The sequence below is a fragment of the Rhipicephalus microplus genome, chromosome X (assembly GCF_043290135.1).
Source record: "Rhipicephalus microplus isolate Deutch F79 chromosome X, USDA_Rmic, whole genome shotgun sequence".
Classification (NCBI taxonomy): Eukaryota; Metazoa; Arthropoda; class Arachnida; order Ixodida; family Ixodidae; genus Rhipicephalus; species Rhipicephalus microplus.
Window position 1 is genome coordinate 205,863,726 of NC_134710.1, and position 16,036 is coordinate 205,879,761.

General features: G+C 41.7%; 1 protein-coding gene across 1 annotated transcript in view; it reads left to right on the forward strand.

Annotated features, from left to right (window-relative positions):
- LOC119187670 (dnaJ homolog subfamily B member 14) overlaps window positions 1-16,036 on the forward strand; it is a 72,072-nt gene that overhangs the window by 7,858 nt on the left and 48,178 nt on the right. Inside the window, exon 3 of the mRNA XM_037435750.2 lies at window positions 11,201-11,475. Coding sequence (XP_037291647.1) covers window positions 11,201-11,475 — 275 coding nt within the window. The remainder of the gene's footprint in view (window positions 1-11,200; window positions 11,476-16,036) is intronic.

Below are 16,036 nucleotides of genomic sequence, written 5' to 3' on the forward strand. Positions count from 1 at the left end.
TGTCAAGCACGGTAAGTAAAAAAGGAATATGGCGGCCTACAAGGCTAATACGAGCGGTACACATTACAATGACGGCCACAGTGCCACCATTAGCGACACGGACGACTTTTTTGAGGCGGCGACAGGGATGAGCACTCAATATAGACACCTGAGCTCCAGTGTCAACTAAAGCCGTCAAAGAAAGACCATCCACATGCACTTCCAGCAAGTTCTTATTAGTAGGGAGCATCAACGGAGGATTTGGGTCAGTCGCACTTGATGCAGCAGTATGTCTAGCTCGAGGAATATCCACTGCCCCTATGTAGCCAAATCTGGAAAAAAAAAAAAGTGTGTGCGAGCCTAATACTGAAAAGCAAAAAGTTCTGATTACTTACTATTCTAACTGCTGACGTGGCTTCTCAGTCTTCTCCTGCATCGTGTTTTTTATTGCCCTTGTGCATACAAAGACTTACTGTATACATTACACATATTAAGTGGCTTGGCATACTGCAATAAAATGGCACTTTAAGTGAGTTGGTACGTATTCATCATGCGTAAAGGGCAGGGCGCATGGGAACGACAAACAAAAGACTTCTTCCCTCTTGTCATCGTTCCTGTGCGCGCTGCACATTACGCATGTTGGCTTACTGGCGTGAGTCCGATTCACATTTAATTGAATCTGTATCGGAGCTCAGAAACAGTAGGAGCTTGATGACTACGCACTCATGAATGTATTTAACAATTGGATAGTTAATCTTGGTGGTTAAATTAAGACTGCCAGAAGCACATGCCATGTCAGGATCATTGAACCTCAGTTTTACAGTCACTTAAATGCAATTCTGTTTCCTTGGTATGATCTTTGCTGCAAGGTTTAGCATCAGCAACTATATAGCATATGGTTTCACATTTTCGAGAGTTCAAGATATACGGGTTCGACTGTATGCAGTCAAACCTGCATATATTGAACTCGCAAAAATGTGCTTTAGTCTGATATATCTATAATTTGATATGCTACTTTTACATTATTGTAGTTGCGGTGCGAATTCCCGTGGACAAGTTAGCTTCACCGCATTACCTCATGATAATGAAAAAAAGACAACTTCATGGCAGTACCTTTTTGTTTTTATTTTTCTGTTGTTTGTAGGTGAAGCTACATGGTTATAGAAAGGAGCAGTATACTCGTGAAAATACGGTATTTATTTAAGTGGTGCCTGAAAATCTTCACATGCAGTTGTGCGTGGTTGTTGGGTGCCATAAACTAAAGAGTGCATTGGCCCTGATGTCTGCCATGTTATTCAGTATCATACTTGGGGTGCTTCTCAGGATGATGTGTGTAGTGACAACATAATTCTTTTTTTCCCCAAGTTCGACAGATGTGATTATCATGAGCATTGTATTAAACAGCAGATTCTTTTACAGCATCAATTGGGTTAACAAAATGAGTGCAGAAGCGAATGGCAATGCAATGACAAGGAATCGTGGGTGAAAGCAGTGATGTCAAGAGCTAGTTTTCACTCCCTCTGTATAGCACCTCCTATTTATACTGCTCACTTTCCCAAATGCATGCTGGAAAGGTCCCTTTCATGAAAGGAACATTGCCAGGGAAAGCCAATTTCTTGGGGGCGTTTTCCACTGCCCGATGTTCTATGTATCAAGTGTTGTGGCTATTTTTGTCAGATGTAGCTGTAAATTTCCCTATGCGTAGACATAAAAAAATTGTTGTGTTTGAAGATGGTTTGCTACAAAGGATAATTTTATTCACAAAAGTTCAGTATTACCCTCGTTTGACTGTGCGTTGGGGCAAACATGAAAGCGGCGGCCATTTATGCTCGCTGTGATGTATCATGGTGCCCTCTGATGTTCGCTGCCTAAGTGCTACATTTTAGGGCGAGAGAAATGGAGCAAGAGATATTTGGTTTTTGATGACAAATTCCTTCATTAATAATCAATTGTTTTGACCTAAGTAAAACTGGACAAATTCCTGAAGGCTGAACTTTCATTCCAGCTCCACTTCCTGTTTTATAGAGTTTAAAAGGGTTAGAATTCTTTTACAACTTCACTGAGCTTGTATTTTTGTTTTGAGCATTCTTGTAAGAACTGCTTAGATGTTTCTGTTGGTTTTTCATGCATTGCTTTTGTGGATGCTAATTCATTCAGAAGTAGTATTAGTATTATATTGTGGTTGTTTTGGAATGCCAAGCTTTTTTCAAGTTTTTCTGCTTTGTTCAAAGCTATTTAAGCCGTTTACGTGTACAGGGTCTGTCCATAATGTAATGTGATTGGGTCTGGTAAAAGGAATCTGGGATTCTATCGGTAAACAACAAAATTGGGTGTGTGTGTGTGTGTGTGAATATTGGAGTTTCAAATTTTAATTAATAATACCTTTGAATTACTTGATTGGACTGTCAAAAAACTAGTATTAGAAGTTTTTAATACAGTAAAAGCTTGTAAATTCGAACTTGGTTAATTTGAACTGAAGCTCTGGTCTCTGCACACCCCTGTTCATTTCTATGGGGAAAAACGCCTGATAATTCGAACACATCAGTGTCCACAACAGTTAATTTGAACTCTGACCGCACAGTCCTGTGCATTTCTATGGGGTGAAACCCCCAATAATTTGAACACATCAGTGTTGACAACTGTTCATTTCTACTCTGAGCCTCTGGTTTTCGTCGATCGTCGAAGAAGTCGGCCCTGAGGGATCACAATGTGACAAAACTAAACCAAACCAAAATTACTAGATATGCTAAACAACAAAACGGCAGCATCTCTCAGTAGAGGAGTAAGATGCACTGAAGCAAACTGGAAATTACGCTGATAGAGTCAAGACACTAGAAAGGCCATCAAATGCAAATTACTGATTACTTTTAAGTTTGAGTGCATTAATGCTTCCGTGCAAATAAATACTATAAATGGCATCAAATTTGTACACGCTCACATTAGTACATGTCGGTGCTTCTTGCTGGCTTGTCACTGACTTGTCAATTAATTTCTGTTCACTGTCGCAGCTCCGTGAACCTAATTTATGAAGGTACCTGCCACAGATGTTTTGTATGGCCTAATTTGTGATAACTAGTCCATAGGTGCCTGCTTTGGTCTCTGTTTGCGCAGTGTGGCATGATGTCTGTTCATTCTACAGTGCCCACCCACTAATTTTAACTCCCCTAAATTCGAAGTGTTATCTTCCCCTTCGAGTTTGAATCAACTAGCTTTTACTATAATATGAAAGGACAAATATCTAAAACACGAGAAAGGCCAGTGGTGCAACTTGGTTAGAGTGGGGCGACTAAAACTAATGCTAATGTCATTATAGTAAGCCTTTCGTCAAAACTTTCGCCTATATATTTGTTCGAAAGTGACTGCGTGTCTATTTTGAAGAAATAGAAAATTGTCTTATTCCGCACAAGAAAATACTGTCAAACTCCCGCAACTTTGTTTTTGAGATGAAGACACTCACTTCTTGTGTAGTTTGGTCGCCCATACCGCAAACGCCATAAAACACCCCAAATTCGGTCTGGCTGACTTCACATGTGAGCATTTGTCCTTCACCACTGCTGCACCTCAGAGCATGGAGCGGCCAAAATTGCTTTGCGATATCTTCCTACCCCTGTTACTAAAGTGCCCAGTGAGAGCATGCTTTCAACTGAAGAAAACACTAACATCGCTGCTAGAGAGCCTGAAGCCAGATCATGTGGAACAGCTTGTGTTTCTGCACGACTACTTGTCGTCTTTTGGTAGCAGTAACTCGCCACGTTATGTGCTTGAGGACATGAGCAGATTTCATTGATTTGTACTCTTTCAGTTTTTGACAGTCTTTTGTATTTGATATTCAATATTTTGGTCACTCTTCGGCACAATTTCCTTTGGGATGAAATTTATCTATTCGCACACCCATAATAAACTTCTTCAAAATAGCTTTCTTTGGCATCACCATATTTATTAGAGAGCAGTCGCCGTGCTACGAAGATTCCCTGAAAGTCAGCTGCTGTGAGCGCTTTCAGCAAGGCTGTGACAGCCCGTTATATGGCCAGAACATTGTCAGAACGGTGGCCTTTGCGGCTACTCTTGGGAATTGGGAACATGAACAAGTCTGGCAGGCTCGCATCAGGGTTGCATCGTGGCTGATAGAACCTGACTGATAATACTGCATCAAAAATTAATACTATTCTACCAGAAAACCAGCAGCATCTTATGTGAGCAGTTGCATTTGCTAGTAGCATACCAGTCTGACCACATGCAAATGCCAGCTCTATAGATGATGCTATGCATGGTGAGCATTGTGGAGTTGGTGGCATTGCCACTATAGTGCTCCTAATTAGTGGTTAAAAAAATAACAACTTTCAAATGAATTTTGACTTGGGCGTGTATTGTGTACTATGGCATATCAATAATATTTGCATCATTGTTGAGGTTCTGCTCTCCAGTCTATAAGATATATATAGACTCATGACTCTGTTGGTGTTTTCATAAAGTGCTAACCATCAATCATCAACTTTCATGTGAGTAGAATTGGTACCTTTACATTTTTTTTGTTTCAACACAGTTCTGTGCACTTATATTCCATTCAATTTTCATGGAATACATAGTCTATGCACTGTGGCAGCTTAGCAACCAAGGTGTTGCACTTTTAAATTTGAGGATGCTTGGCAGTGGTTGGTTCATTTCGATGGGAGTGAGGCTATGTACTTGAATTTAGATGGACATCAAAGAACCCCAGGTGGCAAAAATTGAGTCCCCTCATAATTCTGAGTTCCCCATCATGGTCTGCCTCATATTTAAAGCCTTTTTAAAAATGTGACATTTTTTACCAGCACATGCTCATTGCATGCTCACAGCTGCAAGAAACATTTTAGATTTATTTTGTAATATCTATTTTCTGGAGTTTTTTTTAGTTTTAGTTTATTACTAATTCAAAACACATAGGTTCATTATTCGTAGTATGCAGAGGAGAGTCCCAAATTCAAACAACTACAGTGGTACAGTGTTGGTCAACAAGAACATTGAAATGCACTTGAATTGAAACTTGGGCTAGATGGTTAATCATTGTGAAGGAAAAAGAGCACTGAAAAACGTCGGACGAGGACTGAGGAAGATACGACACAAGTGTTGAACTCGCCGCTAAAAATTTGGTGGAAAGCACACTCCTAATATATAAAGCAGCTGACCTTGTCATGTGACACCCCATGGCGTCTGCACCGCAGAGCAAACAGGATCCACAAAAATAGTTTATCACAATTAAATACAACATGTGTGAAAACACTCCAAAAAAAGAGCTAACCATCTACAGGCAAAAAATATGCGTAAGTGTCCACAAAAAGGACTGCTCTAACACGGCAAAATTGGATCCAAAACTTCCTTCTCGCGAAGGGCTACTGACGGTTCGCTTACGCACCCTTTCTCCCTCTCTTTTATTGAGAAAAGCTTCCACGACCTCCCTAGTGCTTTTGACTCGATGGCCAAACAAGAGGCTTCCTCTGCTATCGGCTGGCAGCCACACACTCTACAATGAGCGGACAAGTGCGAACCATCAGAAGCCGTTAGCAAGGATAGATGTTCCTTTAAACATTAATGCACCACCTGGTTTGTCCTATATAAACCCCCTGCATGGTAATGGCACACTATATAAAAGACATGATTTACAATGAACATACCGGTATCTATTTTTTTTTGTCTAGGCAATCGGTGAAGGTCTTGTGCGAACCCGAAGTTCTTGTTTGCAAGCTGGAGCAAACAGAAGACAAGATACAGCGCCTGTGTCGTGTCTTTCTTAGTCCTTGTCCGTTTTTCAGCGAAGCTTTTTCTGCACAACATTGAAATGAATTATTGTAGCTGGTCAAAATTTCATAAGGTAGAAGTACAGGAATAGAGGACATACTTATAGAAAAAACACCTTCACTCTTATATAAGAGTGTATGTGAGCATACCATGATATAAATCTAAATTTAAAAACATGTTTAAAGGTAATGATGTAGACTTCTTTAAAAATTTCAAAGGGTACTGACACCTTTTTTTGAAGGTGAGTTTACTCTGCCATACCGATTTTCTGTATACGGAGACTGGTCTGAGCAAGCTAGACGCTCAGGAAATGTTCATACAATATTTTATTTCGATGTTATTGAAATAAATTTTCTCGCGGCAAACCTACAGGCATCAAAACTAACTTGACCTCAGGCTACAGTAGTAATGCTAGTGACTTCACGCAGCAGTCTGGCTAGTTGAGATGACGTCAAGCGCCAAAACACAAAATATGGCAGTTTGCGAGTTGCCTTCTCGATTGTCTGCTTGCGCCGTGCGGTCACTGCATCATCATCCAGTGTACTTGTGAAGTGAGTAAGCGGGGTGTGGAATAGTCTACGTGCACCTAAATACAAAATATATGCTTATCAGAGGGCTAACAAATTATTTGAAGCTACGAGCGGATGAGGATACGACACGAAAACTTGCATGTGCACATACTACCACCTTGTGGCGCTGCTTATACCGTGTCGTGACGTCAACATATAGTAGGAACTGAAACTAGCTTTTAAAAGCATGCTGGAATCAATTTTTCAGGGTGCACTCACACTTACTGATATATTTCCTACACTCTTGGAAGCTTGGTTTATCATTTGACGAAAAAAAATGAGTGGACAATTTTGTGTCAGTACCCCTTCAAGAAATAATTGTCCTTGACAAACTGATTATACAAGATCAAGTTTGAGTTCTTGTTTCAATGCATGCAGTGATGCTAATTTAAGTGTGTAGAGAAAAAGAATAAGAAGAAAAGCCGCAGTTTGACGGAAGGGGTACAAAAGGGGGATCTCGGGAGCATATTGATTGGGGCTCCAACTCTAGGGCCCCACTGGTTTTCACTGCTCGCCTAACACGACTCATAAGTGCTAATTCCACTTCTGGTCCGACCTGACAAGTTTTGTCTCTTTCTGCTTACACTGCTTACAGTGTTCTTGGCTAGAAATGATTTTAAGTTCTCTAGCTTTCGGCCACCATTACAAGATAAAATAGGCAAATTGCTTTACGACAGACAAGCATCACAGTATAACATTGGATATATTTTGCTCAGCCACCATAAATTTAAAAAGACTCCCATCTGTACCCTGTGGAGATCAATAGTCTTTCCCTTCAAGTGATTTATGTGGACAGCATATCTTAGTCATGTGCTTTGCTGGTAAGTGAGAATGTCTTTTGGGGCCATTAAATGGGGTTCAGTTGCGGGATGCTGACGCTCCGCTCGGTGTGTCAAATTATGAGCTAAAGTGTTGGCTCTCTCCTTCCCTTCCATGCCAGCTTGTGCAGACACCAGATTAGCTGGTTTCTCTTGGTTAAGTTCGGTCCTATTAATTTAATTATTTTTGCAGGTAAGCGTCTGTTCATATAAAGGCGACACGTTTCTTGGAAGCTAGATAGGAAGAGCGATCAGTCATATTCTTAATGTTTTTGCTCTTTAATAGCCGAGCCTATGGCAGTTGAGGAAGTGCTTAGAGAGGCACTTGTGGCCATCTTCACATTCCAGTCAAAAGCTGTTGCTACGCATTTCTTTTGCACAATAACATCTGGCACTGTCAATGTATATGATTTTTGTCTTTCCTTTAATTGCTTCTTAAGCCACTGTCTATGTTCTAGCCTCCTCCTTGTTCGTTTCTTTGTCTCTAATATTTTTCAGTAAAGGCGCCACCGAAATCATGGGACAAATATCTTCTGGCACATCATCAGTTTCTCATCTAAGTTTGGGTTATGGTGGGTTAGCTAGCCTTGTCAGGATCTCCCTGCCAGACCATGTTTTGCTTAGACAGCTCCTCTGAGACATGAGAACTTTTGCCTTTAGCTCGGCTTACATATTGTACACGCCGAGCTTTAATTTGGTGGTTGGTGGTAGTCCCAAAGTCACTTTATAAGCACTTTGAGTTCTAGAGTCGACTTTTGTTTGTGTGTAGAAAGGCAGGCTGTATGTTATCCTCATAATTACTAGCGCCCGCAGTAGTCGTAATGTTTCTTTTTCGTTCATGCCTTACCGATAAAATTTTATCCTTTGGGTCATCCGTGCAATTGGTTTTGTTGTGGTTTTTTGTGTAGTGATGGTGTGGCTTGCTCAATCATTGCTTTGGATCTAGAATAAAAGGATTTTTGCTATGCCTCCCGAATGTTGTTCCCTTCCACTTAAATTTCTATGTTACCATTACTTTTATATCGATTGCCTTGTATTCGGGTGATTTCCAATTTCTTTGGGGTGCAGTGAAGTCCGCTGTCACTGGGGAATGTTTCTGCAGCTTTGGCGGCTTCCTGTAAAGTTTCCTCTTTCATGACACACTTTTTCTGTCTCTATATGTTTATGGTTCTGAGCCATTAATGGCTCATATTGCTCCACGATAACTATAGAATGCTAATACCTAACAAGAAAGTGCTTATAAGACAATTCAATTGACAAGGAAAATTTTAATGTGAGAAGTATTGAATGCTCTGAACTAATTGCTTACTTTAGATTCGTAATAATTATATTGGTGATATCAAGTTTAAAAAGAGATACTTGCACTCTCCACATGTTAAGGTATATGTGGGCAAAATTTCACCCCGATCTAGCGTTCAGAGGTACCAGAAACATAATGTCAAATCTCAAGAAGTTGCCCGAAATTTTGTCTTGAGAATAGGGCATTTTAAAGGTTTAATTGAAAGCTTATCTATGTGGCAAAGATAAGTTTTCTAAAATGATTTCTTTCATCATGAGAGCTTGGGAATCGTGGTTACTTAGAGCATGTTGCTTTGGTGAACTGTAATGGCAAGCAGCTAGGTGGCAATTGCCAGGGGACTCTAGACAATGAGCTTTTTATAGTCACACTGTGCTCTTTAAATGTGGTTTCAGCCTACTTATAGTTTAATTACGATGTTCAATTTTTTATCTCGTGAAAGTAGGGAAACTAAACTTGTGAAAGCAAATAAAAAAAATATGTAATTTTGGGCGTTTTTCAACTTTTATCTCCCTGCAACATGAGCAATATGATTGGTATTAACATGAGCTCGGATTTAACACAAGCCATATGGTTTCGAATTAGGCATGTGGTAATATATTTCATAAATTGCTCAATAATTTTGCTGATGGAAGAAAAATTGAGATAGGGCAATAGTTAATGGGCGAGTAAACTGTCTCTGGCTTTTTTTTGCACCTCCCAAACAAGCCTGCTAATTCGTGTAATAAGCTACAGTGATCACATTTTGCGAATATTACTGTGCCGCATAGCTACATCGTTTTAAAAAACAATTCCCATGCACCTCTCCAGTGCCTGTACAAAACTTTTCGTATGCTAAGTGACGTCTTTTTGCCCATGCGCAACATTATTCTCTAGTGACTTTGTAGAATGGTCTTTTGTACTTCAAAACAGTGCCTTAGTCCTGTGGGGAGGCAGTTGTGGCTGTTTTGACTGCACAAGTCCATATTTTCATTTTCCTGTGTTGCCCTGTGCCATTTTGGTAGAGCCCTGAGACTAACGTGTTGAGTGGTAGTGCCAGAACGAACACCTTTGAGATCAAGTGTTGTCCCAATACTTTACCACTCGGGGAAAGGTGCATACCTCATTAGTGCCTTGCACCCCTTGCACAATGCTTTCTCCTCGCACCACTGTTATGCGAGTGACACGTGGAGGAAGCCTTGTTAGATTGTTGAATGCATGCTGATGATGTAATCGCATTTGTCGCGTTACGTTTTCGTAGTCACGACGACGGGCTATGCCCTGCTGTGGAGGTGGGGAGGGTTGAGTGAAAAACTGAAACCAGGCGGAGCGGGTTGTTTTATATCCTGTAACTTTTTTAGTGCAGCATTTATCTGCAAAGTTCTTGTGGCAGAGTGTTCATATCTCACAAGTGTGCATTCATTTCTCCATTGGACTATAAAGCTGTTTACTAGCCCTTGAAGGACATATGTTGTGTTGTCTTTTTTTGTGCACTGTAATTGACTTAGGCTTCCTATTGAGCTTTGGGAAATGCCAAGTTCAAAAATTACACTAATTATATTACTTAATACTTCTGCAAGAAATCGAGTTACAAGCTTTAAATGAAAAGTCAGTATATTGTCTAGCTCAGCCTTACGGTTTCTCAGATTTAGGATTGTAGAACAGATTTTATGACATCAGGGGTTACAGGAATTATGAAAAATAAAGGGGTACAATGGATAAGTGCATACAACAAAGCTATGGGCTATCATTGTATATTTCATAGAATTAATAACAAGTTGACTAGGCTAGTTGGATGACTCAGTGTAGGTTTGTTTGTTATACTTTATTTTATAAACTGTTTTACTGACCTGAGATCTGTCTAAAATATTCAATGAAAAGTTCACTTTTCATTGGGGTTATTAATATTTTTTTTGCCTTTAAGGAGCTCTTTTTCATAATAAAATCATTAGGTGTTTTTAAAATTTTGTTAGAAGGTTATTTAACATGTTGCTATATTTTTTATGCTTAAGTGTTGGACTTATGTTAAATGGCTGTTTTTTGGTGCTTGAGTTAAGAAACCTTCAGTTATCCAGGGATTGCATGCAAACTTCTTTAGTGTTAACATTCATTACCTTAAGAGATAAGTAGCAGAAATCTTGGGGTGCTTCTTCAGAATTGTGCAAGTTGCCAATAGAAGTCCAGTCAGTGCCATAAGTGGTGCTGATAAACTTATTCTCACTGAAAGTTGAGCTAAAATGACATGTGAAAAAATTGATTAGGCAATTTAAATTTGCTCGAGCTGCATTGCTACAGTTCGATTGTAATTATCACTTTTATTTCTTTATATTTTAAGATTCTATTAATTATTGAAATATAGATTAGAAAGTGCTTTGAACATTGGTGTTATGCTGTGACATTATTCTGCTGAGCATAAGATTTCGAGTTTGATGACAGCCACAACAGCTCCTGTCCTTTGGATGTGGAATGCAGAAACACCTGTGTCATTGCATTTATGAAATGCTAAGAAACTTCCCAATTCGTTCAGCATGCCTCATAAGATTTTGGCTTTAGCATATAAAACCCTAGAACTTTTTTTGTGTGTACCTATTTTTAATTTCCCTTTTGTTTAATGTTTTTCAAGTTTCAACATGAGAGTATGTGGCATTTAATAAATATACTGTGCTGTGCTAGTATGTTTCTCATTTCTGAAGGCTTTACTGCTTGCTACAGTATGTTCAGTTGGCGTGACTACCCGTCTATAGGCCTGTTCTCTGAGGTTCCCGAGATGTGCATTTTTGCAGAACAAAGCTGTGCAAAGACTACTACGAGGTGCTCTGTGTGAGTCGTGATGCAGACGACGAGTTGCTCAAGAAGCAGTACCGTAAGCTGGCACTACAAGTGCACCCCGACAAGAACAAGGCTCCTGGAGCTGGCGATGCTTTTAAGGCTATTGGAAATGCCTATGCCGTGCTCAGTGACCCTGAGAAGCGGAAGCTGTACGACATGAATGGCAATCGACCACCTCAGCAACATAGCTATAGTGGTGAAAGCTATGACTACAGCCGAGGCTTTGAAGGTAGGCATCTCAGCTGTCCCTCAGCAACATAGCTATAGTGGTGAAAGCTATGACTACAGCCGAGGCTTTGAAGGTAGGCATCTCAGCTGTCACCTGTTGGGCTTGCATTGCCATAGAACCACTGTTGTTTGTTAAGTATCAGTAAGCTGATGCAGTATTTGACCGCATGTTAGTTTATTCTGACATAAGAAGAAGCTATGATAAGGTCCAGCTCTAATGTAGTAGCAGGGGAGTGTGCAGTGCCACAATTATCACATAGAATGGAATGTTGTTAAGCTTGTGGTAATGCTTTTTGCTGTTTTAGTTTGTTGGACTGCATATGATATGTTGGTCTATGTGACAGACAGATTTGTTTTGATGTATTGCAAAGTGTCGGATGTGGCACTTCACGGCCAATACGATGAGATCCTTCAACAGTAGCTTGTGTGCCTGCACCAGACTGACTGCCATGTGGCTGGATCTCACTGATGGCGAAATAGTGTGCCCATGATTGCAAAAGGTGCGTCTTTACTAGGCTTGTGCGAATAGTGAATTGTAGGTTCGAAGCGAATAGGGATTTTGATCGAATGATTTCGAATCAAATTCGAATGGTATGTATGACATGTAAAAAAAGGGGGAATATTTATCATGACCTAACTAACCTGCACAATATTTTTTTAAATTGAAATAGGGGCTCTATGCAAATGCCATTTTTTTTTTCGTTTAAAGGAAGTCAAAACAACCTTGAGTAGTAGTTTCGGTTGGATGCGAGTGATAAGATACTTAGTGTTTTAAAGTTTATTATATTTGGAGCATATAAGCCGTTATAACAAGCTTAAAAAAATGAATTGATTTAAAGGGTAACATGTTTCTTTAAAGGGGCCCTGCAACACTTTTTGAAGTAGCTGTGGAGCCAGTAAACATGCTTGTTGCCTCACAAGTTTAGCCCTGCAAAGTTTCTAGAATCAGTCCAATATGAGCGGAGTTGCTATAATTTGTCACACGCTGCAATAGCATTCTCTCTTCTCATCCCAACGAAATAGCAGGAATTCAAGCAGGGAGAAATATCACAGGGAAAGAAAATACGTCACATGCACCTCGTGACCTTAAGCACTTTTTTGTTCTTCGAATGCACGGCTTTTCAGTGCGATCGCGCATGTACTCGTGACAAGCAGCGGCCTCCCATGGCGGCCCCGGTAACGACGAGCGCGCCATGCTCAAATCAACCAATGGCTGTGACAAGTGATTTTCGAGCTTGTAGTGTCATATACTGAAGGAAGAAAGCAATTTTTAGCTTTGAAGATTTATTGTGAATTACAGGCCGCGTTACGCGCTATAATATTTGCCTCGCGTATTCTCGGTAGCCTCGAATACCGACCGGCAGCGTTTTCTGACCATGTTCATAAAGTGTTGCAGAGCCCCTTTAAATTTGAAGGGGGGCTTTACGGCAAAGCGAATTATCTTTGGATAGGTGCTTTCACGGCTTAGCATTTCTAGATTGCAGTCAAATTATATTTACAGGCAATTACATGCGGACTAATGTACATCTATTCTTTCATTGCGAATAGTTCGAAAATATTCGATAATTTAAATTCGAATCGAAGCGAATTCGAATACTCAACTATTCATTCGAGTATTTGCATGAGCCTAGTCTTTACTGAGACTTCATCACAGGTTTGAAACATGAGTACCACCAGTGCTGCCATGTTTATATCTCGCCGCTTTCATCGGGTCCTCGCCTGCTACTCTACCTTCAGCTGTTGGGACTTCGAAAATTCGACTTTTCTACAGTGAACAGGTGCCATACAGTCGAAGAATCACATTTTGTGGTGGAGCATACTTTAATAGGTGACATACAGTCGAAGAATCACATGTTGTCGTAAAGCATACTTAAAGTAAAAAGGAGCCACAGCTGGGGAGCATAATAAGCATTCCTTTACTATACACACATGTGCATGCCATCTCCTGCTTCTGTAAAGGCACTGGAAAGCACCAAGACACCTAATAAGCTTATTTAAAATACTTTAGTGCGATTTTAAACGTTGGTGTGGTGATCATTTTAACCCTTGAGGGTAGAAAAAAAAAAAGATGCATTCATTTGATTGCACTGACCTTAAGGAGTCGAAAGTCGGATACTGACTGTAAAGATATTGTCACGACGTCAAAACAGAGGTCTTGCCGTAGAGATCGAGACACCAGAAGCAGGTCGATCTTTTTTTAATTAGAACGCACAAGCGAGTTCTTCTTCTTTGTCCAGTTCGTAGTCCTTCGTGGCACATGCACAACTGCCGTCGTCTTTCTTGAGCAAGCACGTGACATTTGCCTCCCTCCGAAAGAAGCATCGTCCCGATGCGCAACTTAGGTGCTCTACCAGGCGTATGAAGTGGTCGTACGAAAACGGTAACCGGGAGCTAATTAACTCGATAAATACGGTTTCATACGCACGACGTGCAGGACTTCGGGCAAACGCTTTTGGCGCTTAAAACTACAATTAGTGTCGGGAACGACTTCGCATCGTTCAAGCGTCGCGTGACACTGTATGGACCAAAGTACCGTCTTAGCAGTTTCTCAGACAGTCCACGTCGACGTATCGGAATCCAGACCCACACTTTGTCACCTGGTGAGTAGCTAACAAACTTGTGTCGGGTGTCGTAGCGTTGTGCATCTTGATGCCGCTGATGACAGATACGCACGCGCGCGAGCTGTCTGGCTTCTTCGGCACGCTGAGTGAATTCTTCGGCGTCTACATGGATGTCGTCACACTCATGCGGCAACATGGTGTCCAATGTTGTCGTGACTTCGCGACCATAGATCAGACTGAACGGTGTCATTCCAGTGGTTTCTCGTCAAGCGGTGTTATAAGCAAAGGTCACGTACGGCAATATCTGATCCCAGTTTTTATGTTCCGTGTCAACGTACATGCTGATCATGTCTGTGAGGGTCCTATTGAGGCGCTCCGTCAGTCCGTTTGTCTGCGGATGGTATGCAGTTGTTCTGCGGTGAGCTGTACCGCTGAGTCTGAGAACCGACTCCAAAAGTTCTGCGGTGAAGGCAGGTCCTCTGTCTGTGATCACTGTTGTCGGAGCGCCATGCCGAAGGATGATGTTTTTGATGAAAAACTTAGCGGCTTCTGCTGCTGTGCCACGCTGCATAGCTTTAGTCTCCGCATAACGGGACAGGTAATCAGTGACCACAATATTCCATCTGTTCCCTGTTGTGGAAGTTGGAAAGGGACCCAGGAAATCCATTCCAATCTGGGTGAACGGCTTTTCTGGTGCTTCGACTGGATGTAAAAGACCGGCTGGCTTGCTGGGAGGCGCTTTGAGTCTTTGGCAGTCGGTGCAAGTTCGCACGTGATGGTTAACAGCAGCAGGTAACTTTGGCCAGTAGTACTTGCATCGTAGTCGGCACAATGTTCGGGTGTAGCCTAGATGACCAGAAGTTGCTTCATCATGGCACGCTTCCATAATTTCTTTTCGAAGAGAGGCAGGCACGACGAGCAAGTGTGGGTTACCGGTTGGTGAGAAGTTTTTCTTATAGAGAACATCGTTTCGCAAGCAAAAAGATGGCAGTCCTCGGCAGTCCTCTAGCAAATAACCGCGGCACGTCTTTACGTCGTTCTTCTAAATATTCAATGAGTGTTAACAGCTCAGGGTCACTGCGCTGCTCTCGTGCAATAGTGGCCGTGTTGACAACTCCCAAGAATCGACAAGAACCGACAGTCGGCGTCGGTGTGCCTCTTCCCAGATTTGTAGACCATGGTCATGTCAAACTCTTGAAGTCTTAGGCTCCAGCGCGCCAAACGACCAGATGGATCTTTAAGGTTGGTGAGCCAGCACAAAGAGTGATGGTCGCTAACAACCTTGAAGTAGAGGCCATACAAATACGGACGAAACTTGATGACTGCCCACACCATGGCGAGACACTCCTTCTCGGTGGTTGAGTAGTTCTCCTCCGTGCGAGAGAGAGTTCTGCTGGCGTAGGCTATTACTCTTTCACAGCCGTCTTGCCACTGCACCAGAACGGCACCTAGACCTACATTGCTGGCGTCAGTGTGAAGTACTGTAGGGGCGTCCTGGTTGAAGTGCGCAAGGACTGGAGGTGTTTGCAAGCGTTGTCGCAGTTCATTGAATGCCATTTGCTCCTATTCACCCCAAAAGAAGGGGACGTCCTCACGTGTGAGTCGTGTCAATGGCGCCGCAAATGACAAAAAGTCCTTGATAAATTGCCGGTAATAGGCGCACAACTCTAAGAAGCGTCTGACAGCCTTTTTGTCACGGGGTGCAGGAAATGGCGCTACGGCGTCTATTTTGGCCGGGTCAGGTCGAACACCCTCGTGACTGATGACGTGGCCTAGGAAGCTGAGTTCGTTGAAACCAAAATGACATTTTTCTGGTTTTAAAGTCAGGCCGGCCGAGCGTATGGCTTGGATTACGGTGGATAGACAGCTGAGATGTTCCTCGAATGATGCTGAGAATACAACAACATCGCCCAGATAGACCAAGCATGTTTGCCACTTCAGGCCCGATAGTACGGTGTCCATGAGACGCTGAAAAGTGGCTGGCGCCGAGCACAACCCAAA